The following is a 23,922-nucleotide window of genomic DNA, read 5'->3' on the forward strand; positions in this document are numbered from 1 at the left end:
AATCCTATATATGTATAACACACATAAAATCCCATACGGGTCTGCCAGGTCCTCTAGCACAAGGCAATGATGAAATTGATCAGTTATTAATAGGAAGTGTGCTAGAAGCCTCGGGGTTTCATAAGAAACACCATGTGAACAGCAAAGGTTTAAAAAAGGATTTTTCTATCACTTGGCAACAAGCTAAGGAAATAGTAAGGAAATGTCCTACTTGTTCATTCTATAACAAAACTCCTTTACCAAAAGGCAGTAACCCTAAAGGTAGAAATAGAAATGAAATATGGCAAATGGATGTGTTTCACTTTGCAGAATTTGGAAAATTAAAATACGTGCATCATACTATAGATACATTTTTCAGGGTTTCAATGGGCCACTGCTCTGAGCTCTGAAAAGGCTGATTCTGTTATCGCACACCTATTAGAGGTAATGGCCATTATGGGCACACCTACACAAATAAAAACTGACAATGCTCCAGCATACGTCTCCAGCAAATTGAAACAGTTTTTTGAGTATTATAACATAAAGCACATGATGGGTATACCACACAATCCTACAGGACAAGCAGTAGTTGAGAGATCCAATCGTACTGTAAAAGAAATGCTCCATATACAGGAAGCCAAGACACCCAAACACAGATTACATAATGCTTTATTGACATTAAACTTTCTTAATGCTGATGAAAAGGGAAAAACAGCTGCAGAAAGACACTGGACAATAGAAAAAACTTCTGAACTAAATCAGCCAGTGTACTTCAATGATGTATTGACCTCAGAATGGAAACCAGGATATGTGTTATGTTGGGGTAGGAGTTTTGCATTTGTATCTACAGGAGAAGAAAAACTATGGATACCATCTAAGTTAATCAAGACTCGAGATGAACAAGAGAAACATCTTAATGAAGACAAATGACAAGTCATCCAACAAATTAGGTCCCATGAGATGTGCAGAGACCTCTCAAAGGTAGGGGAAGTGTTCTGTTCTTGTTCTTACAGAAAAACAGAGAAAACCTATCTTCAAACAGCCAAAAGACACTGAATATGTAGTTACCTACAGAGAGAAGACAGCTCTCCAGAAACAGTCACTTAATGAAGAGGAATCTGATTTATGATAAAAATATTTAATTCTAGAAAATCTGTATTCCACAAAAAATTGAAAATTCAAAGGAAATGGGCAAGTTTCTGGATAACTATCACTTACCAAAATTAAATCAAGAACAGACAAACAACTTAAATAGACCTATAACCCGCAATGAAATAGAAGCAGTCATCGAAAGCCTTCCAACGAAAAAAAGTCCAGGGCCACATGGATTCAGTGCAGAATTCTACCAGACATTCAAGGAAGAACTAATACAACTACTCCTCAAACCGTTCCACAAGATAGAAACAGAAGGTTTATTGCCAAACTCTTTTTATGAGGCCACAATAACTTTGGTACCCAAACCTCACAAAGACACAACTAAGAAAGAAAACTACAGACCAATATCCCTGATGAACATTGATGCAAAAATACTCAAAAAATACTGGCAAACCGAATTCAAGAATACATCAGAGAAATCATCCACCATGATCAAATAGGCTTCATACCTGGATTGCAGGGATGGTTTAACATACGAAAATCTATCAACGTGATCCACCATATAAACAAACAGAAAAAGAAAAACCATATGATTATCTCCCTAGATGCGGAAAAAGCCTTCGACAAAATTCAACATCCTTTCATGATGAAGGTATTAGAGAGGTCAGGGATAACAGGAACATACCTAAACATAATAAGAGCAATATACAGCAAACCAACTGCCAACATCAAACTGAATGGAGAGAAACTTCAGCCAATTCCTCTAAAATCAGGAACAAGACAAGGCTGTCCTCTCTCTCCATATCTCTTCAATATCGTACTAGATGTTCTAGCTAATGCTATAAGACAACAAAAGGAGATCAAGGGGATCCAAATTGGAAAGGAAGAAGTCAAACTGTCTCTATTTGCAGATGATATGATAGTTTACATAAGCGACCCAATAAACTCTATCAGGGAACTCCTACAGCTGATAAACACCTTCAGCAAACTAGCAGGATACAAGATAAACTAAAAAAAAATTGGTAGCCCTATTTTTTTTCAGACGACAAAGAGGCAGAGAAAGAAATCAGAGAAACATCACCCTTTACAATAGCCACAAGCAACATAAAGTATCTTGGTGTAACGCTTACCAAACAAGTAACAGACCTATATAATAAGAACTTTGTGACTCTAAAGAAAGAAATTAAAGAAGATACCAGAAATTGGAAAGACCTCCCATGCTCTTGGTTAGGTAGGATAAACATAGTAAAAATGGCAATCTTACCAAAAGCAATCTACAGATTCAATGCAATCCCCATTAAAATCCCACCACAATTCTTCACAGACCTTGAAAGGATAATAATCAACTTTATAGGGAAAAACAAAAGACCCAGGATAGCCAAAACAACCCTATACAATAAAAGAACTTCAGGAGGCATCACCATTCCTGACTTTAAGCTCTACTACAGAGCTATAGTTCTGAAAACAGCCTGGTATTGGCATAAAAATAGACAGGTAGACCAATGGAATCGAATTGAAAATCCTGATATTAATCCACGCACCTATGAACACCTGATTTTCAACAAAACAGCTAAAATTATACAATGGGGCAAAGACAGCATCTTCAACAAATGGTGCTGGCACAATTGGATGAGGGTGTGTAGAAGACAGCAGATAGACCCATGTCTGTCGCCATGCAAAAAACTCAAGTCCAAATGGATCAAAGACCTCAACATCAATCCAGCCACATTGAACCTCTTAGAAGAGAAAGTAGGAGGTACCCTTGAACAAATTGGTATAAGAGACCGCTTCTTGAACAAAACTCCAGGGGCACAGACACTGAAAGAAACAATTAATAAATGGGACCTCTTCAAACTTAGAAGCTTCTGTAAGGCAAAGGACACAGTTGACAAGACCAAACGGCAGCCCAGTGACTGGGAAAAGATTTTCACTAATCCTATATCCGACAAAGGGCTGATCTCCAAAATATACAAAGAACTCAAGAAACTAGTCAACAAAACACCAAATAACCCTATTAAAAAATGGGGTACAGAACTGAAGAAAGAATTCTCAATGGAGGAAATCAAAAAGGCTGAAAGACACTTAAGAAAATGCTCCACATCATTAACTATCAGGGAAATGCAAATCAAAACAACTTTGAGATACCATCTTACCCCTGCCAGAATGGCTAACATTAGAAACACCAGTGATGACTTATGTTGGAGAGGATATGGAGAAAGTGGAACACTCCTCCACTGCTGGTGGGAGTGCAAACTCATACAGCCATTTTGGAGATCAGTATGGCGGTTCCTCAGGAAAATGGGAATTAGTTTACCACAGGACCCGGCAATCCCCCTCTTAGGCATATACCCAAAGGATTCACATCAATGCAACAAAGACATCTGTTCAACTATGTTCATAGCAGCACTATTTGTAATAGCAAGAACCTGGAAGCAACCTAGATGCCCCTCAATTGAAGAATGGTTAATGAAGATGTGGCACATCTACACAATGGAATACTACTCTGCAGAAAAAAATAATGGTATCTTGAAATTCGCAGGCAAGTGGATGGCACTTGAAGAAACCATCCTGAATGAGGTAACCCAGTCACAAAAAGAGAAACACAGTATGTACTCACTCATATATGGATTTTAGAACTAGATCAAATGATCATCCGCCTATAATTCACATCACCAGAGGAACTAGGATACAAGTTGTATTCTAAGAGATTCATATAAAGTCCCTCACAGAACTTGGAAGGGACAAGTCCCCCAGAGCTCAGGTAAAGTGGGGGAGGACAGCTAATGGAGAGAGAAGTAGGAGAAAATGAGGGGGAGGAGAGGAAGGCATGTGCGACCAGGAGCATTGAGCCTGGTTAGGAATGGAAAATAAGAGAGAGAGAGAGAGAGAGAGAGAGAGAGAGAGAGAGAGAGAGAGAGAGAAACAGAGACAGAGACAGAGACAGAGAACATAAAAGAGGGAGCCAATATTGGTTTGAAGATAAAGTTGAACACAGAGAAAGGTCGAGAGAACTACAAGACTGCTCCCAACTAACAATCTCAGCTCCCGTGGAAAGGCTATCATAAATGCCCTTCCCGGAGAGTGAGATCAACAACTAACTTCTCCATGGAGTCCTCAACTAATGCCTGTTGAAAATAGGAGCAAACACCCATACATAAACACTGAGTCGAACTAGAACCCAGAAGCAGATGGAGAGGACAAGACCATGCGGTAGAAGCACATAGAGACAGCTTACCTGAACAAGGAGGAGCTAAGGGCCACTAGACTGATAGCTGGGAAGCCAACAGGGGTCTGACTCGGACCCCCCTGAATATGGGTCTCAGCCACAAGGTCTGAGCAGTCTAAGAGACCTCAGACAGTGGAGCCAGGATGTATCCCTGGTGCACAAAAGGACTTTGCAAACATATCCCCCATGGAAGGATAACTGTCTTATTCTAGAGATAGGAGAGAAGCCCTAGTCCCTACTTCACAGGAACTGTCAGATATACATGACCTCAACTGGATGGCATTCCCCTACATATGGTATTGTGGTGGGGGGTTGGGAGGGGAGGGTGTTTAGAGTGCATGTGAGTGGGCAGAGAGGGCAAAAGGGAGGGAAGGAGGGAGGGAGGGCTGGAGGGGAGGAAGGGAGGGAGGGAGAGGGAACTGGGATCGACATGTAAAATAATAAATTAAAAAAAAAAAAACAAAAAACGCTTTGACTCCAAAATTTAAGTTGAAGAACAAGTTACTGGGGAAAAGGATTTCTCTTTTTGTTTCCACAGAAAATGAAAAGATGTGGATTCCTTCCAGACTAATGTGGTTTGATCACGCCAGACCGCCTGAAACAGAGTACAAGCTGATCCTACATTCCAAACAGCTGGACAAAACAGCCCTACAGACTATAGCTAGGATATCTGAATCTTCTTCGAATCCCCCAAGACAGCGCCCCTTACCAGCAGGAAGTAGTTTGGAAAGAACGACGCCCAAATTCCCAAATATTGTGTATAAATGTTTGTTTTCATTTAATTAGACTTTGTTACATAAAATTAAATAAAAAATATATATATTTAATTCTAGTAAACTATTTCTATACAGAAATCTATTTCTGTTTATTATCTAGTATTCCTGTAGTCCCAATTCATGTAAACCAATGCTGGCTTTGGAGTTGGTTTGGCTTTCCTTCTCTAAATTAAAGCATGTTGTTAACACTACATTTACGGTTTCTGCCTTAAATCAAGAAGCCACTTGGTGTAAGGCAGAAGAAAACAAAATTTGGGGACTCATTCGCTACACTCAATTTTCTCTCTGAAATCCTAATTTTCTCATATACATTTTAATGCTTATTGTTGCCTTTCCCTAATGCATACCTTAAAAACTTAAAATTTTTACTGCAATACTGATGTTTAAGTTTTCCACAAGGAATACTAACAATTCCTAACAGCAATCTTTGAACTCTCCAGAAAGAAGATGGCGCCCCATGTCCTCATTTCCACTTGACTCAACCTGATGCATCTGAACTACAAACATCACCCTAAAACCGTTTTAAGACTGTTTTGCTTGAGACAACTCATGACTAGCTAGCTGTAATGGTGCACCTTCTTATTACACCCTGGCCAGAGTTTCAAATTGAAATGCAGTCAAGCATTTTCTGCCACACAGTGACTAGCTACATATGTCACAGCCAGTTCTGTTGAGAAATCTGGTTGCTAAAATTTTTCTTCCCACAGGGTCCCATGGAGCAATCATCGTCACATTTCAACAGGAAGCAACATTTGATAATGATGCCCCCTTTCCCTACTCTTGGAATTTGGGGATAATATTCATCTTCTTTGGGTTGGTTTTAGTTACTTAGGGTTGGGTATGGAAGGTGATGCTTAGATTCTGGTTTATCTTTTAGACAGGAATAGGGTATGGTTGGGAAAGATATTGTTTAGATGGGATGTAGGTAGATTAGCTTGCCTTCTTGTGAATTATTGAGTAAGTGAGATAATAGTATTGTACAGCTTACATTGTTATATATTCTTATTTGTGGTAAGCTATGTAAAATTAAGTTTATATTGCCTTCCCGAAAGAATTGTATATTATATTGTGTTATATTGTGTGAAATCTTTCCACTTATGATGTTTTATGCACATTATTCTTACCATATTCTATGTATGTATATTTTTTACTCATGTTAAAGACATTTCGTATATTGATACAATTTATGCACATTTGTTCTTGGCATAGTCTATGTATGTATACTTTTCTTGTATTCAAGACATTTTGTATATTGGTACAATTTGGGATATTTATCATGCTACCCTTTATAGTTCTACCTCTTGTCTAGACATTTCTTCTCTACCTCTATTGTAGGGATTTATATGTATGTATATGTACATAGTTATATTGTTTAGGTATTTGTCCCTGCTTTACTCAGGGAAGTTTCATTCAGTTTTTTAGCTAAGTTCCCGAGTAGTACAGATTATCTTCACTCATGTTTCCTTTACCTATGAAATTAGTCAGACATAGATGCTTAATCTTCAATCACTTCATAGACATGCAGAACATGGCATTTAAATGTTTTAATATTAGTACTCATAGACATGAGACACTGTTGCTCCTGACAGCACCGTGTACTTTCCTGAAAGTATGTTGGGCACTGTTGTTGCTCCTGCTGGAGTTCATCCTCGCTTCGGCTAATGGCCTCTTGGGCAAAGAACTGCCCCTACCTTGACTACTGATTTGGACATGCAGTCCTATGCGCTTGCTGAACCTTGCCAAGTCAGGGTAAAACAGCCTTTCTACCTCCTTGCTGTTGTTGTGGTCTGCCAAGTACTATTGGCCTTAGCCAAAACTGGGTGTACCAACGTTGCTGTGAGACCTTGAGTGACGGTCCAGGTAGCCTGCTGTTTCTGTCCTCGCTGCACCTTTTGGAAGATGCCCATCCACACTTCCTGTCTACCCTGGTATTGTTATTTCCCTTCTCATGTCTTGATGAGGTTGGAGATTAAACTATCACAACTATTATTCTCTCTTTCTAGTCAGATATATTAAGTACTAGACTTAAGTTTTCCAGCTTAGGACAACTCTATTGTAAACTCCGTTATGCCTTCACCCTAGGACAAGATATGTAGGTCGTTTTGTTCTCGATTTTCCGTTTCTTAGAGCACCCTTGTTATTCACTGTTTTGTATAGTTTTGTATAAAGCCTAAATCTTTTCTTTAGACTAAAAGGGGAATTGTAGTGGGATATTCACTTTGTCTCCTTCTGTGGCACTGACCACACCCACCAGGGGCAGAAGTGACCTAGTGCTCTTGCAAGCTGCACGGGGACAGGAGGACTTCCAGAGGAATTCTTGGAAGCAGGAACCTGTTGGTGTTCACCTGTCTATGTTGTGAGTTATTTCTTCCTGAATAAACATCTGTTTGGCCTAATTGTTTATCCTGATCCTTATTAAACTGTGATAGGCCTCTATCATTTTTATGTCGTTATTTTTTAAGTAGTTCTCTTCTACTTCATCTGCTTTGGTGTGTTCAGGACTAGTTGGTATAGAGTTCCTAGATTCTGGTGGTGTCATGCTTGTCTTTCTATTGTTGGGTGTTTTCTTGTATTGCTGTCTTCCCATAACTTCTTCCAGTGGGTGCAGGTGGAGTCTCTCTCTGTCTATCCAACTCTCCCAGTGGGCATCAGTGGGTCAGGAGTTCGATGTTTGTATCTCTGGATGATCCAAGTTCTTTTGGAGGTCTGTCCTCTAGCAGAAGGCCAGTGATGGTGTCCAAAGATCAGTTGAGTGCGGCCTCTGGGTAGTCCCACATGGATTGGTGCATCCAGTGTTCTCAGAGAAGACCCAGGAAGTTTCATGGAGGTTGAGGGGTTGTTGAACCTGCACTCTGGACCAATGCTCACTCAGAGCAGGGAGCATTGAAGCAGCGGGCCCAGTAGGCACACGTATCACTTTTATCTATTAAATTGATTGCTTAAAAAAGATCAAACACTGACAGTTACACTGCAATTGACTGAAAACAGGTGTGATCCTCATTTGAAAAGGCCACTTCAAAAGATCATTAACACACGTAGGCTGTAAGGAGCACACCCTGGAACCACCTAGCTGTGTGACTCAAGTGAGATACTTCACTTTTCTGGCACTACACAAGCACTCAGGAAAATAAATAAATGATATACTATATATGTAATAAATACATTTAAGCACATTTAAATATGCTTTTGTAAATAAATATAAAGTGTATGGAAGCATTAAAAACTTCACTTCTTATTCAGTAATAGAATTTTTAAAATTTATCCAAAAGATAAAATTGAAAATAAATTGCAATCCATTTGTAGAAATGTTATTGACAGTATTCTCTGAAGTAGACTTTAGAAAGAAACATCCTAAACATTCAACAACAAAGAATCAGGTAAATAAGCACAACATATTACAGCCTTCAAAAACTACAATTTTGAGTTACATGCTCATATTTTTAAAAATGTTCATAATGTTAAGTTTAACAAAGAATAATAAACATGTGTTCACTGTGCACACAACTGAAAGAGAAATTATATAAGAATAAAGTTATTCTCCTTTAAACTTGGAATTATGTCATTTTAAAGAAATATAAATGTTAAAGTATTTTCAATAATTATAATACAAAATCTAGAAAAGCTAAAAATTTTTATATTAACTGTAAAATGTCTAAATTATAGTCATGTGAAAGCAACTACTTCTTAAGATATATATACTTAACAAATGCGGTACAACATATCTTTAATCCCAACACTTGAGAGTCAGAGGCAGGTGGATCTCTGTGATCAGCAAATGCCAAGTAAGCCAGGGCTACATATTGAGACCCTGTCACGGGGGGTGGGGTGGGGGGGGAAGCTGGAGAAAGCTTATACTTTATACAAGCCTGGAAAAATCAAATTATAGGATGAAGTTATTTTTAAGCAAATTATACACTCAATGTTCATCAATCTCTAAACACTTTCCAGAACTATCTTTAAAGTTAAAGCAGTAGGCCCAATCATTACTTTGAGGAAAATGTAATAAATAAGAACATAAAATTCCTTAAAAGTCTTTAAATTAAAAAAAAGTTTCTAAATACAAGTACAATGATATATTTATTGTAAATATAATATAAACTTATTCTGAGTGTACAGATTCTTCAAACATTTGTAGATCCATTCATCCCCCTAAATGCCGCAAGAAAATTTCTCAGAACACTGCTTAACCTCACATGTTCCAAGTTTAACTACAGAATTACTTCTATCCAATGCATTTTCTCTTAGCATGCTCAATAAACCAGCACCAAAATTCTTCCAATTAGTATACTCATACAACCTGTGTTAAAGGTGAAGAGCACACTTTCAAAAGGCATATGAAATTGGCCAGTGTTCCCAACTAAATTACCATTCCCAAGGAAAACAGCAAATATGAAATAAGCTGAAGAATACTGTGAGCATACTCTGAGCATCTGGGAGAGTTAATTTAAAAGAGCTCAAATGCAAAGGCATGCTCCAGAGATGAAAGCAACCTTAGTACTCTATATGACCATGATATTGCATGTCATTGAGCACAGTATATTCTCAGTGTTAGGTAACTTTTGATTAAAATATAAGTAATATGGACAAATCTATACATTTCTCTTAAATTACACATTTCTATTTCAAGCCCTGAAGAAAAATTGGGGAAGCTCTATATATCCTAGAGGGAGAAAAAGTCTATTCTGCAGACATGAACACCAAAAATTAACTGTTATATACAAAGAAAGCTCATTGCATAAACAGTAAACAATCTGAGGAAGTGAATAACCTGAGAAAGATGAGAGATTTAAAAACTAAAGCCCAGTAAAAACCTTATATGAAGGCTATTTTTCACCACTATTGTGTTTGATGTTTAGAAATAGACAAAAATATGGTACTTATATAAAAGTATAATAAATAGAAAAGTCTACATGAAACCAGGCTTACTTTAACCTTTAGAACTGGACAAATATCTCTGGCATTTCATGTTGAATTAGTGAACAAAATATTTAACCATCTTATTAGATAATTATCAAAATGCTAGTGGTTTTCAGCTATTAGCTAAAAGTAAAATGAAAACACTCAGCTTTGTCTAATATACACTCTTAAGAAAACTAAAATGGACACAATGACTTCTATGATCCTAATATGGTAAGAGCAACCAGTATCAGGTGTTGCTGGTGCACAACTTTAATCCCAGCACTAAGAAGGCAGAGGCAGGCAGACCTCAGTGAGTTAGAGGCCAGCCTGGTCTACAAAGTGAGTTCAATGACAGCCAGGACTGTTACACAGAGAAATCTTGTCTCAAAAAAAAAAAAAAACAGTATCAGTGAGATACACAGACAAAATAAACTCAGAGTACAAATTTGTTCTTGCAATCTCTCAGCTCCCCTACTCCTTCCCCACTCAAAACCAGTCTTTCTTTATTTACATTATCTCATTTAGGCCAAGTAACTCTGCTGTAACTTAAGAGGACTAGCGTCATACTACTGTAACTGATCATATCTGAACCTCAAGGAAAGAAAACTTCCTTTTGATGGCACAGGAAACCATGCCATGAAATGGAGAGAAGGGCCATTGATACAAAAGAAAATTTATCCTCTCCAATATCCACCAAAAATGTTTTATAACATTACTCCTGAACTGTAAATGGAAGTTTCTTGTCCCAAACGCCTGCTCCCAAATATTCGCAGCCAATTCCTAAATTAACACACATGAGCTTAATATAAATCATAAATGTTTGGCCAACAGCTCAGGCTTATTACTAACTACCTTTTACATTTCAAGTTAACCCATAATCCTTATTTATGCTCTACCAAGTGGCAATACCTTCATTAGCAATGGCACAGTCATCTCTTGCTCCCTCTGTGCCTGGCTACTGACTCCTGAACCCTCCCCCCCTTCTCATCATCCTTAATTCAGTTATCCCACCTATACTTCCTTCCTGTCTGGCCAGTGGTCAATCAGCATTTTATTAAACCAATTTGACTGACAAATCTTTATGGTATACAGGAGGATTATTCCACAGCACTGAACTAAAAAGTTAAAGTGAACAGCTGAAGAAAAATACCCTGAGCTACTATTTGTGTGATTTTACTTTTGTCATCCTTTGATACTACTCATAAGATCAGATAAAGGTTAGCAAACAAAGATCAAAAATACGGAATAGATAGATTTCAGAGAAATACTAGAAAACATGCAAGCAAACAAACAAAAAAAAAAAAAGAATTTTCCTCCTTAATACCTATGTCAAATAAGTATTATTTAAATATTTATATAATTTTATCCCAAATTAACATTACTGTAACATTGCTACTATAAAAACAAAATTTCAACACTTGTATAACTAAACTTATTTCAATGCAATAGCAAGTAAATCTCATAAAACACAACCTTTCAAGTACCCTGCTATTAGGGATGTGACCCAAATATGAGTTATTAATAAACCGAAAATTGTATGTAAGAAATACATTGTTTCATTCCAAACAGCTGGACAAAACAGCCCTACAGACTACAGCTAGGATATCTGAATCTTCTTCAAATCCCCCAAGACAGCGCCCCTTACCAGCAGGAAGTAGTTTGGAAAGAACGACGCCCAAATTCCCAAATATTGTGTATAAATGTTTGTTTTCATTTAATTGGACTTTGTTATATAAAATTAAATAAAAAATACTCTATATGCATAAAAAAAAAGAAATACATTGTTTCACTTTTTTTTTAAACAAGGAAAAGTAACACCATGGTTATTTTTTTTTTAGTTAAACTACATTCAATTATGCTTACTTTTGTTGAGTGGTGAGTCTAATTAATAAATTTGATAAATGTTTTAGTCGCATGATTGCCCAATTTAAGGTACTTATTTAAAGAAAAAAACATTAAAGTTTTCAGCTATATGTTTTGCCCTACTCTCCCCAACCTCCAGACACTACCAATTGCATTCTCTCCATCTACTCAAGTAAAATTTATTGTGAAATTTCGAATTTCTTGGTTGATCAAGAAAGCTTTATATAAACTCCCAAAACAATCAAGTGACTTTCATTTCACATGCACAGGGCCATGTTAATAAGTTAATATGAGAAATGTTGCCCTTTAATTCAATTCCCTACAATGCAGATAAGGCAAAGATATACCAAAATTTAACATAGTGCTATAACTTTCAGGCAAACAACAAAGAGTCAATTAGAAAGGCCAGAATATAACACTACAGTACTGATGATGCTGATGTCTGGGTATTTTCTACAGGCTAACAAATAGTATTTTCTAATAACTTCTCTTACCTAAAACTTACTGTTTTAAGAACATAGTAATTCATTCAACAAGTTCCAACTAAAGGAAATAATTCATAGACCTTTCCAAGAGCCACCAAGTCAGACTTCAATTTCAATTTCTAGCTTTACAGAGTATTTCAGAGAACATCTATGACCACACATATACACCATAATGCTTTTCTTCTATTTTTGCTTCACAGCGATTTGTATTAAAATGTTTTCTGTTTTGTCCTGAGTTGCTGAGCTGTTTACATGTTTACTTTTAAGTCTTTAAAATTGAGAGACATTAGGGGCTATAACAATGTACCCCCTACACTCTGCCAGACCAATCAGTTTTTCCCATCCTCACTTCAACTGCATAAGACCTGATGATATTGTTCCTCGGGCCTTTGTAGCTCTGCTCACCTAACTCTTATTCTCCAGCCTTCTTTCAATGTTTATGCAGTCTGTTCTTCTACCTGGGGGCAATTCTACCAGCTTATCTTCAAGATAGCTAACTTACCTGTGACTTCTATTCTGTTTTGGAGCCCATGCAATGATTTTTTTTTTTTTAAAGTTTCTGCTCCTTAGCTTCTCTTCAAAGAACTTCTACTTTTCAGTTTTACAAATGTGTTTACTTCATGAAGCACAGCTGTAATAACTGATAAAGCTCAATCAGTAAAGTGTTTGCTTTACTATGTCTGTGACAGTCTGGTTTTAATCCCCCAAACCTATATTTAAAATATATATATATAATTTTAGGAATATAGTTCAGTAGTAGATTTTCCTTACCTAGTATATTCGAGACACCAGGTTCAATCCTTAGCAAAGAGGGAGACAATGAGAATGAGTAGAAAATGCAGCCCAGGACTATTTTTGAAAAGGGAAATAAAGGACCAAAGGACCAAAGGACCACTTGTATCAATAAAATACAATAGCACATTATTGAAGGAGAAAAATAAGCAACCTGCCATTCAATATCAGATTTATAAACATTTTTAAAATATGCTACTAAAGCTACTAAAACCAGGTGGTAGTGGTGCACACCTTTAATTCAGCACTCAGGAGGCAGAGGCAGGCAGATCTCTGTGAGTTCTAGAACAGCCTGGTCTACAACAGCTAGTTCCAGGACAGCCCCCAAAAAGCCACAGAGAAACGCTGTCTTGAAAAAACATAAAAATGGCCCTCCCCCCACCATGTACCCTACTGGACCCACTGCTCCATTGCTCTGGTTGAGCACTGGGCCACAGTGCATGTCCAACAACCCCTCCATCTCAGGAGAACTTCCTGGATTTGCTGAGTACACTGGACCTGGCTATCCACGAGGGACTACCCTGAGTCCCCACCTGCCTGATCTTTGACCCCCATCGCCAGGCCTCTGCAGGAAAACCTGAACTCCCCCCACCCTGTGTCCTACTAGGCCCAATGCTCCCTGCTCTGGCTGAGCACTAAGCCAGAGGGTGGGTTCAACAACAGCTCCACCTACAAAGAATTTCCTGGATCAGCTCTGAGCACACTAGACCCTCATGCCTGAACTTTGACCACCAAGGCCAGGCAATCTTGCCAAAAGCAATCTACAGATTCAATGCAATCCCCATCAAAATCCCAGCACAATTCTTCACTGACCTTGAAAGGATAATAATAAACATTATATGAAAAACAAGAGACCCAGGATAGCCAAAACAACCCTGTACAAAAAAGGAACTTCAGGAGGCATCACCATCCCTGACTTCAAGCTCTACTATAGAGCTACAGTACTAAAACCAGGCTGATATTGGCACAAAAATAGACGGATACACCAATGGAATCAAATTGAAAATCCTGGTATTAACACACACATCTACGAACACCTCATTTCTGACAAAACAGCTAAAAGTACACAATGGAAGGAGGAAAGCATCTTCAACAAATGGTGCTGGCACAATTGGATGATGCATATAGACCCATGTCTATCGCCATTCACAAAACTCAAGTCCAAATGAATCAAGTACCTCAACATAAATCCAGCCACATTAAACCTCTTAGAAGAGAAAGTGGGAGGTATCCTTGAACAATTTGGTACAGGAGACGACTTCCTAAACATACCATCAGTAGCACAGACACTGAGATCAACAATTAATAAATGGTACCTCCTCAAACCGAGAAACTTCTGTAAGGCAAAGGGCACAGTGGACAAGAACAAACCGCAGCCCACAGACTGAGAAAAGATCTTCACCAATCCTACATCAGACAGAGGGCTGATCTCCAAAATATACAAAAAACTCAAGAAACTAGTTAACAAAACACCAAATAATCCCACTAAAAGGTGGGGTACAGAACTAAAGAGAATTCTCAAAAGAGGAAATAAAAATAGCTGAAAAGACACTTAAGAAACTGCTAAACAACCTTAGCTATCAGGGAAATGGAAATCAAAACAACTCTGAGATACTAGCTTACTACTGCCAGAATGGCTAAAATTGGAAATACTAATGACAACTAATGCAGGAGAGGATGTGGAGAAAGGGGAACACTCCTACACTGCTGGTGGGAGTGCAAACTCGTACAGCCATTTTGGAGATCAGTATGGCAATTCCTCAGGAAAATGGGAATCAGTCTACCACAGGACCTGGCAAATCCCACTCTTAGTCATATACCCAAATGATCCACATCCATGCAACAAAGACATTTGTTCAACTATGTTCATAGCAGCATTATTTGTAATAGTAAGAACCTGGAAGCAACCTAGATGACCCTCAACTGAAGAACGGATAAAGAAGATGTGGCACATTAACGCAATGGAATACTACTCTGTGGGGGGGGGGGAGAGGGTGTGGAATCTTGAAATTTGCAGGAAAATGGATGGAACTTGAATAAATCATCCTGAGTGAGGTAACCCAGTCACAAAAAGAGGAACATGGTATGTACTCACTCATATATGGATTTTAGACAGAGAGCAAAGGATCACCAGCCTATAATTCACACTGCCAGAGTGTGCTATGATACAAGGAGGATACAAAGAGGATTCTAAGAGATTCATATAAAGTCCCTCACAGAAGGGGAAAGGAACAAGATCTCCTGAGCATATTGGGCATGGGGGTGGGGGGACAATGAGTGGAGAAGGAGGTAGAAGAAAGAGAAGGAGAGTAGAGGAAAGCATGTGGGACTAGGAAGATTGAGTCAGGGGAAGAATAGACAAGAGATAAAAAAAAAGAGAGACAGAGAGATACAATAAAAAAGGGAGCCATTATACATTTCAGAGAAAACTAACTGTAGAGAAATGTCCAGAGACCTACAAGACTGACCCCAACTAACAATTTGAGCAACAGTGGAAAGGCCCTGCCCTGATAATGAGATTGATGACTAACTTATCCACCATCATAGAGCCCCCTCATCTACCAGCCGATGGAAATAGAAGCTGACACCAACAGACAAACACTGAGCCAAACTGGAATCCAGATGCAGAGAGGGAGGACAAGACCAGGCTACAGAAACCCACAGAGACAGCTGACCTAAACAAGGTGGAGCTAATGGGCCCCCAGACTAATAGCTGGGAATCCAGCATTGGACAAACTCAGACCCTGTGAACATGGGTCTCAGTTAGAAGGCCTGGGCAGTCTAAGGGACCTCTGACAATGGGACCAGGATATAACCCTGGAGCACAAAAGGACTTTGGGAGCATGTTCCCCATAGAGGGATACTCCCTTAACCTAGTGGCAGGAGGGAGGGCCTAGTCCCTACTCCAAATGACTTGACAGATTTAGATGACCCCTCCTGGAAGGCATGTGGAATGGGGGGGGATGGGAGGGTGGTTGGGGGGCATGGGAGGGTGGAAGAGAGGGACAGAGGAATGGAGAGGGAACTGGGATTGATATGTAAAATAAGAAAAATAAATAAATAAAAAAAAACATGAGCAAAGGACATGCTGAAATGTTATTATGTGTATTCTATGTGCAAACTCACTGGAAGGAACATAGAAGAACCTGCATGCATGCTTTAGTCAGCATCTTAGAGTTTCCTGAGAAGTGCTGAGAGTAATGAAGGACCATGCCTGCTAAAGAACAAGGAAAATTTGAAGATATTGCACAAATGTTCAAGGTTTGTTATGAGAGACAGGAAATTCTCTGTCTCCTCAGAAGGAAACAAAAAAGAAGTTCAGAAACCCCAGTGCACCCAAGAAACCTTTCCCATACTGAGCAGCACAAAAGCAAAGGAGAACATCTTGCCTGATTCACTGCTGATGCTGCAAAAACTGGGAAGGATATGGAACTCACTGCTGCAGATGACACCCAGCCTTTGGGAAACAAGGCTAAGCCATATGAAAAAAATATGCAAAGGATCTGATGCAGCAGAAAGGAGTTATCAAGAATGAAACAATCAGAAAGAAAAGAGGAAGGAGAGGAAAAGAAAAAAGAAATCAAGATGAGAGTGAATAAGCTGGTTCCAACAGTTTTTTAAAATATATACATTAATCCTGTATACAAGTCACTTCTTTTAAAGAAAAGAACTGAAATGTTGATGGGAGATTTCATTCTGTAAATATGTTTTTCATACTAGTTAATGAATAAAGCACTGTTGACCAAGTTAATGAATAAAGCACTGTTGACCAATAGGAAAGCAAGATAGGTTGGGCTAGGAGACAAGGAGGTTTCCAGGAAGTAGTAGGGAGAAGAAAGCATGGAGAGACTGGGGAGACCAGATGCCTGCTCCACTCCCCAGTAAGATGAGAGCATGTGGAAATACTTAGATTAATAGAAATGAGTTAATACTTAAGACAGAGCTAGCCGATAAGAAACTGGCCAACAGCATTACATCAAATACAGAGTCTATGTGTATTATTTGGGGCTGGCACGGCAGTGGGACAAGACCAGCGGCAGGCGGAAAAACCTACTCCTAACAAAATGTAAAGCTGTTTAAGGTCTGCTTTTAAAGTTTATAGTGTATAGTAAACATAACCCAATGTGTCTTTAGTTGTAACCCAGCCATTATCATATTTCTAATAACCACTAGTCTTTTAGTACAACACAGAGGTTGTGAACTGCTGTGCACATATAAAGCAGATTCTTTTTGGTGCACATTTTATGGAAATGGTACTTTTTTAACTCCTCTGTCTCTGATGCAGAATATATACACATGCCATTAACCCACTAGGTTTCAAATCCTTAACAAAGTTTCAATTTTCTCGATACATTTCATAAGATCCATTTGAGTTCTCACTATTGTGAGAACTAATGCTATTTATTAGTTTTGTTGACTTCAAAGGAGAAAGAAGACTGCCCTTACAATTTCAACTAATTCTGATAAGCCTTTGTAAAACCTCTCCCACTAAACATAGTCTATCTGAATGTCATAAATGGAATGAATCATGCTGCCTAACTCTATGGGAACACAATTAATCGTAAGGTACTGCCAGCCCAGCAAGACAGTGTTATATGAACTACTTCACATTAGCCTTATAAGATAATAAGGCAAGAGCTCAGCAGCTATTACCAGAATGACTGAATGGCAATTTGTCACAAGGAAGGGAGACGGAGGAATAGAGGAGGAAGAAAGAGGAAGGGCAGTAACATTCTACGATGGTGCTCACATCTGTAATCTTAGAAGAAAAGCACAGAAAGAATTCTGAAAGCTTGGGAGACAACATGTGAGAGTTATACAATGAAATTCTACGAAATTATTGAAGTTGTGAATAAAGTGGGACTCGGATGTTTAGATTAACCAGAATTTCAAATCTTCATATTAAAATGTAAACTGTGGAAGCTTAAATTTGAAACAAATAAAATTAATTGTGCTTGCCATGTGCTAGGCTCCCAAGGCCAGGTCTGTCTAGATTACAACAATACCTGTAACCACTTTTGTGTCATTAAAATAATAGACTCTATGGCCACAGACATCAGGGTTGAGGTTAGGGTTCTGGGTAAGAACTATATGTTTTCTGATGAAAAAGGTGACCCACAGCAGAGTGTGCTTATTGGACAAGGGGTATTCTATTACAGACCAAGGGGGGAACTGGAGATACAAAGAACAAATCTGTTCAAGGATGTATTGTGGATGCTGAACTGATATTCTTGAACTGATAGGTACTACCATGCCTTAGTCCAAAAAACAAAACAAACAAACAAACAAAAAAAAAAAAAAAACCCACATAGGATCTGAAAACTGTTGAATCTTTCAAGACAAAAGCCCCCAAGATTCAGTGTTTTGTTATCCAAGTTCCCTGCAGCACAAATGTCAACATATGGCTCTGAAGTAACAACACACTAAGAAAGTAAGAGGAGGCTGCAGAATGTGCTAAATTTTTAGCGAAGAGAATGAATGAATCCAGGAACAGATTGTCAAGAGATGTAGGCTGTCCTCTCCAAGTTCTTCTACTTCTAAGTCTCAGTCCAGTCAAAAGTAAGAATGTTGGGGCTGGAGAGGTGGCTCAGTAGTTAAGAGAACTGGCTCCTAACCTAGAAGACCCGGGTTCAATTTCCAGCATAGCAGCTAACAACTATCTATAACTCCAGTTCCCGCTTCTGTCTTCTGTGGACATTGCGTGAATACAGTGCACAAACATACACGCAGGCAAAAAAAAAAAAAAAAAAAAAAAAAAAAAAAAACCATGTAATAAAAATTTAAGTGTTTTAACAGTAACAAACAAACAAACACAATGGATTTGTATTTTTAATGGGGCACAAGCATAATGGATTTGTACTTTTTAGTGGAGCACAAGCATTACTTTATATGGTTTTTCTTAGTCTTATTGTATGTCTGACCATGTGGAGGCCACATGACAAACTTGGGTATTCTCTTCAGGAAAGCCATCATTTATTTTGAGGTAAGAGTCTCTCACTTATCTGGAACTCACCTATCAGGCTATAGACTAACTGACCAATAAGCCAGGGATCCTTCAGTCTCCTGCTCCCTACCACTGGAATTAAAAGTACCTACCACTACACACAGTATTTAATGTGGATTCCGTGGATTGAATTTAAGTCCTCATATTTACTGACTGAGCTAACTCCCTACCCCCATATTCTTAATGTCTTTTTGTTGTTGTTTTGGTTTGTTTGTTTTTTTTTAAAGAACATCATCTCTCTAGATAGGCCTGGATGTCCTGAAACTTACTATGTAGACAAGGCTGGCCTTGAACTCACAGAGATCCACCTTCCTCTGTCCCAAGGTGCTGGGATTAAATGTCAGCAACCACATAAAGCTACTGATGTGTATTGTAAAACTTTAGGAGTCTCAAGGTCAAATTATTATCCAAAAATTTAAAAAAAAGAGCAGTAACTCTTCATTTATTCTACTTCCCAGAACTGTAGCAGAGTATAAAAGTATATAAAAAAAAAGTATTTGACTTTCAAAATAAATTCTTATGACATACAGTAAGAAATGCTGCATAACAAATATGTTAATGTTACAGTATCTGAAAACCAAGGATATATTTTAAACCTTTAAAAATTAAAAATGAAAAGGATTATAGTGAAATAAATTCCTGAATCATTTCAAAGACACCGGACTACACCTGAATTTATATTAATACATGTAAAGTATTCCTTAACACTGTTAGACTAACAGTGTAATCCAAGTCCACAAAGAAAAGGTGAACAATCTGTTACTATCAACCTCACTTCTGTTAGGCTGAAAAACAGATCTTGTAGCAGGCCTTATCTAGGTTAGCAACTTAGTACTAACAGAGATATCAAGTTTTGCTATAAAGAAAAGTAAAATGGGAATTAAAAAGAAGCAAAGTGTAACAAATATACTTACTCCTTTTGGAAAGCCATGCACATAGGGGAACTGAACCCAAATACCAAGCACATCTGTGCATCTGGGCTATAGCCATTCTGTAGTAATATTTCCAGGCATTCTTCTCGTCCTCCAAACACTGCTGAGTAAACAGGGCTCACTTTGTCTGCTCCAGTGTCACAAATCCGGTTAGTAAGTGGTATTAACAAGTCCAAGATCCTTCAAATGTACAAATGGAAGGAATATTTAATACAGTAAATAAATGTTTTTCTTGTTCACTTACCATCACCATGAACTATGCTCCCAAATCCAATTTCTCGTTTGATATTTCAGGACCTAGTAAATTATTTAAATATTTGTTACATTAAATATAAACTGGCTAGAAAATGAGGGGCCAGAGATATTGCCCAGAGACAGAATGCTTGACTACTATGCTGGAGGCCTTAGGTTCAATTCCCAACACTAGGGAATGTTTATTGATTGAAAAGTTTTGGTAACACATACCTATAAGTCAGCAGTCAGAGGCTGAAACAGGATAGTCATGAGTTCAAGGCCTATCACAACCGCAAAACAAATTCCAGTAGCCAGAGCTACCTTGCAAGGCTCTGTTTCACAAATAATAACAAAGAAATGAAGTATTTTCCTTCTTAAACATTAATTGGTTTTACAAGAATATGTAAAGATGGTGAATAACAATAAAATGAGAAATTACATTTTTAATCAGAAAAATTTAAATCTATAGTAAAATACTACATTCTCAGAAAAAAATGTAATCATTGATATCTGAGGTATATTTATATAAAAGTAGCTGCTTTTCCTCCCAGAAAACAGACCTAAAATAACAATGGAGAACAACTAAAACCTTTGCACCAAGCTATGGATAAAATCAGAGCCAACAGAATTCTCAAAATTGAACACAATTAAGGACAAATTACTATGGGAGTTTGGTATCAATTTAAAGCCAGGTATAACTGTTTGAAGATTTTTCTAAATAAATAATCAACAATTAGAGGAAAGCTATTTATTTTTTTGTTTGTTTGTTTTGGACAGGACACAAAATTGGCTATGGACCTGGGAAAAGATGGAGAAGGAATGTGAATGTGTTCAAAACATCTATGAAAGTCTCAAAGAAATAATAACATATGTTAAAGAGCAAGTAGAAGAAATATCAAATGTTGAAACCAAATATTTTATTTAAAAAATCTGTATGCCATCTCTTAAATAAATGTCTAAGTTTTAAAGATGAGCTATAAAAATTATACTGTCACAAGGTTTGCAAAGTTTTTTTTTGAAGACATGTGCTACCCAGAAAGAAAATAATCAACTTGTGGACTCCATTATTTTATTGTCCAAATATAATGAACAACACTAATGATATCTATAGAAAGTACAATTGTAGAATTGTAGAATGCAAGCATGGTTTTTAAATCTGTTCACAATGACTTATGGGAGGAAGCCTTATTCTCATTGACATAACCAGACCACTAACTACAGAATTTCCATACTTCCTATAAACTCTCTCCAAAGTATATCAATAATTCCCTATGGATTTCTAAGAAAGAGTAACAGAAGCAGGAGATAATACCAGACTGGGGGTGAGATAAGGTAACAAATATAATAAAGGGGTGAGGATTGGAGGGACTAATCACACCAAAAGGAAAAAATGGAAATAGTGCAAATTAGTGACTAAGGCCATCACACTGCTAGTTGAAGGTGCTTGGATAAAACCAGGAGGAAAGGGAAAGGATGGCCATTAGCTAAAGAAATCTTGAGAAAGTGATCTTTGGCCAGAGCATGGGTTCAACTCCCCCTCCAACTCCTTGGAACTTCCCAGGTTGGCTCTGAGCAAACTGGACTCACCTATCCACTCAGGACCACCTTGAGCCCACACTCACCTGATCTTTGGGTCCCATCGCCTGCCCTCTGCCTGAGGTGAGTCTGGGACCAGCCCAGGCCAAATCTCCACACATCTTTTCTTGGGAACTCCCTGGGTTAGCTCCGCATCTTGCTCCTCCCTATAACCTTGGCACAAGTGGTTCAGTCCTTGTACTTAGTTTCAAACACAACCGAGAGCCTACCTTCCCCTCATCTATGGCCCTAATGGGCCCACTACTCTGGGTGAGGATTTGGCGAGAGCAAGGGTCCAACAACCCCTCTATCTCCTTGGAACTTCCTGGGTCAGCTCTGATCATACTGGATCCACCTATCCACTTGGGACAACCTTGAGCCTGCACTTAGCTGATCTTTGGGCCCCACCACCTGCCCTCTGCTTGAGTTGAGGCTGGAACAAACCCAGGCCAACCCCACCTCCCAACATCTTATCCTGGGAACTCTCTGGGTTAGCTCCACATCTTGCTCCAGCCTATAACCTTGGCAAGAGCAGTTCAGTCCTGGTACTCCAGACCACACAACACCCAGAGCCTACCCTCCCCACTACTCTGGGTGATGATTTGGCCAGATCACAGCCCAACACCCCCTCCATCTCCTTGGAACTTCCTGGGTCAGCTCTGTTCATACTGGACCTGATTATCCACGAGGGACCATCTGGAGCCTAGAATCACTTGATCTTTGGACCCCATCACCAGCCCTCTGCCTGAGTGCTTGAGACCATCCTGAGCCTGTCTTCCCCACATCATAGGGCCTCTACTTGAGAGACCTACAAGAGAGCTAGGATCATCTAGAGTTACAAACATCAAACTGCTGACACACCTACACCAACCAGGAGAGCAGGATAAAGACAGACAGAGAGAGACAGAGAGAGAGAGAGAGAGAGAGAGACTTCAGAGCCCCCACTAGAAGAAGCAAAGAAAAGTCAGCAACATAAGAAAACACCCAACAATAGAAAGACCAATATGACACCAAGAGAATCCAGGAACTCTATACCAACTAGACCTGAGTGCACCAAAGCACATGAAGCAGAAGAGAGTGATTTAAAAATAACTTTATAAAAATTATAGAGGCCCTCCAAAGATGAAATCGATCAGTACAAGTCTCAATTTGAAACATCTATGACACAAATACAAAGGCACCTACATTCGAAAACGAAATGCTACTAAAACCTCAAAGCTCACATAAAACCTCACACACTCGTAGTGGGAGACTTCAACACCCCATTCTCACTACTAGACAGGACCACTTAACAAGGAAACAATAGAAATAACATAAGTTATGTTCAAATTGGGTTAAACAGACATCTGTAAACATTGCATCCAAACACAAAAGAATATACCTTCAGGAGACCCCTATTGTCAGGCCTCTGCTGGAGACCTGACTATCACACAGGACAACCCTGAGTCCCTCCCAGTGTGATCTTTGACCCCCATTGCTGGGCCTCTGCCAGAGCCCACTGCCCCACTGCTCTGGTTGAGCACTGGAACAGAGGGCAGGCCAAACAATCCTGCCACCTACAGGAAGTTCCTGGATCTGTTCTGAACACAATGGACAGGTCTATCCACTTGTGACCACCCTGAGTCCCCACCTGCCTACATTTGACAACCATCGCCGGGTCCCTACCTGAGCAGAGAACTCATAGAGAGTTTGGACCACCTAGAGCTACAAACATAGAACTCCTGACCCACCTAAGACCACTGGGGGAGTGGCAGAGAGAGAGAGAGAGAGAGAGAGAGAGAGAGAGAGAGAGAGAGAGAGAGAGAGAGAGAGTCAGTCCACACTTGCACCCACTGGAAGAAGCAATGGGAAGACAGCAATACAAGAAGACACCTAACTATAGAAAGACAAGAATGACACCACCAGAATCTAGGCATTCTACACCAACTAGACCTGAACACACCAAAGCAGATGAAGCAGAAGAGAATGACTGAAAGAATCATAAAAAATGATAGAGGCTCTCAAAGACGATGTGAGAGAATCAATTAAAGAAATGGAAGAAAAAAATAAACAAACAAAAAAT

The 23,922-nt window shown here is 38.8% G+C and overlaps 1 protein-coding gene across 1 annotated transcript in view; it reads right to left on the minus strand.

Annotated features, from left to right (window-relative positions):
- Positions 1 to 23,922, minus strand: part of Asb3 (ankyrin repeat and SOCS box containing 3) — a 198,676-nt gene that overhangs the window by 48,342 nt on the left and 126,412 nt on the right. Inside the window, exon 7 of the mRNA XM_051178751.1 lies at positions 20,034 to 20,231. Coding sequence (XP_051034708.1) covers positions 20,034 to 20,231 — 198 coding nt within the window. The remainder of the gene's footprint in view (positions 1 to 20,033; positions 20,232 to 23,922) is intronic.

The sequence above is a fragment of the Phodopus roborovskii genome, unplaced genomic scaffold (genome assembly GCF_943737965.1).
Source record: "Phodopus roborovskii unplaced genomic scaffold, PHOROB, whole genome shotgun sequence".
Taxonomy (NCBI): domain Eukaryota; kingdom Metazoa; phylum Chordata; class Mammalia; order Rodentia; family Cricetidae; genus Phodopus; species Phodopus roborovskii.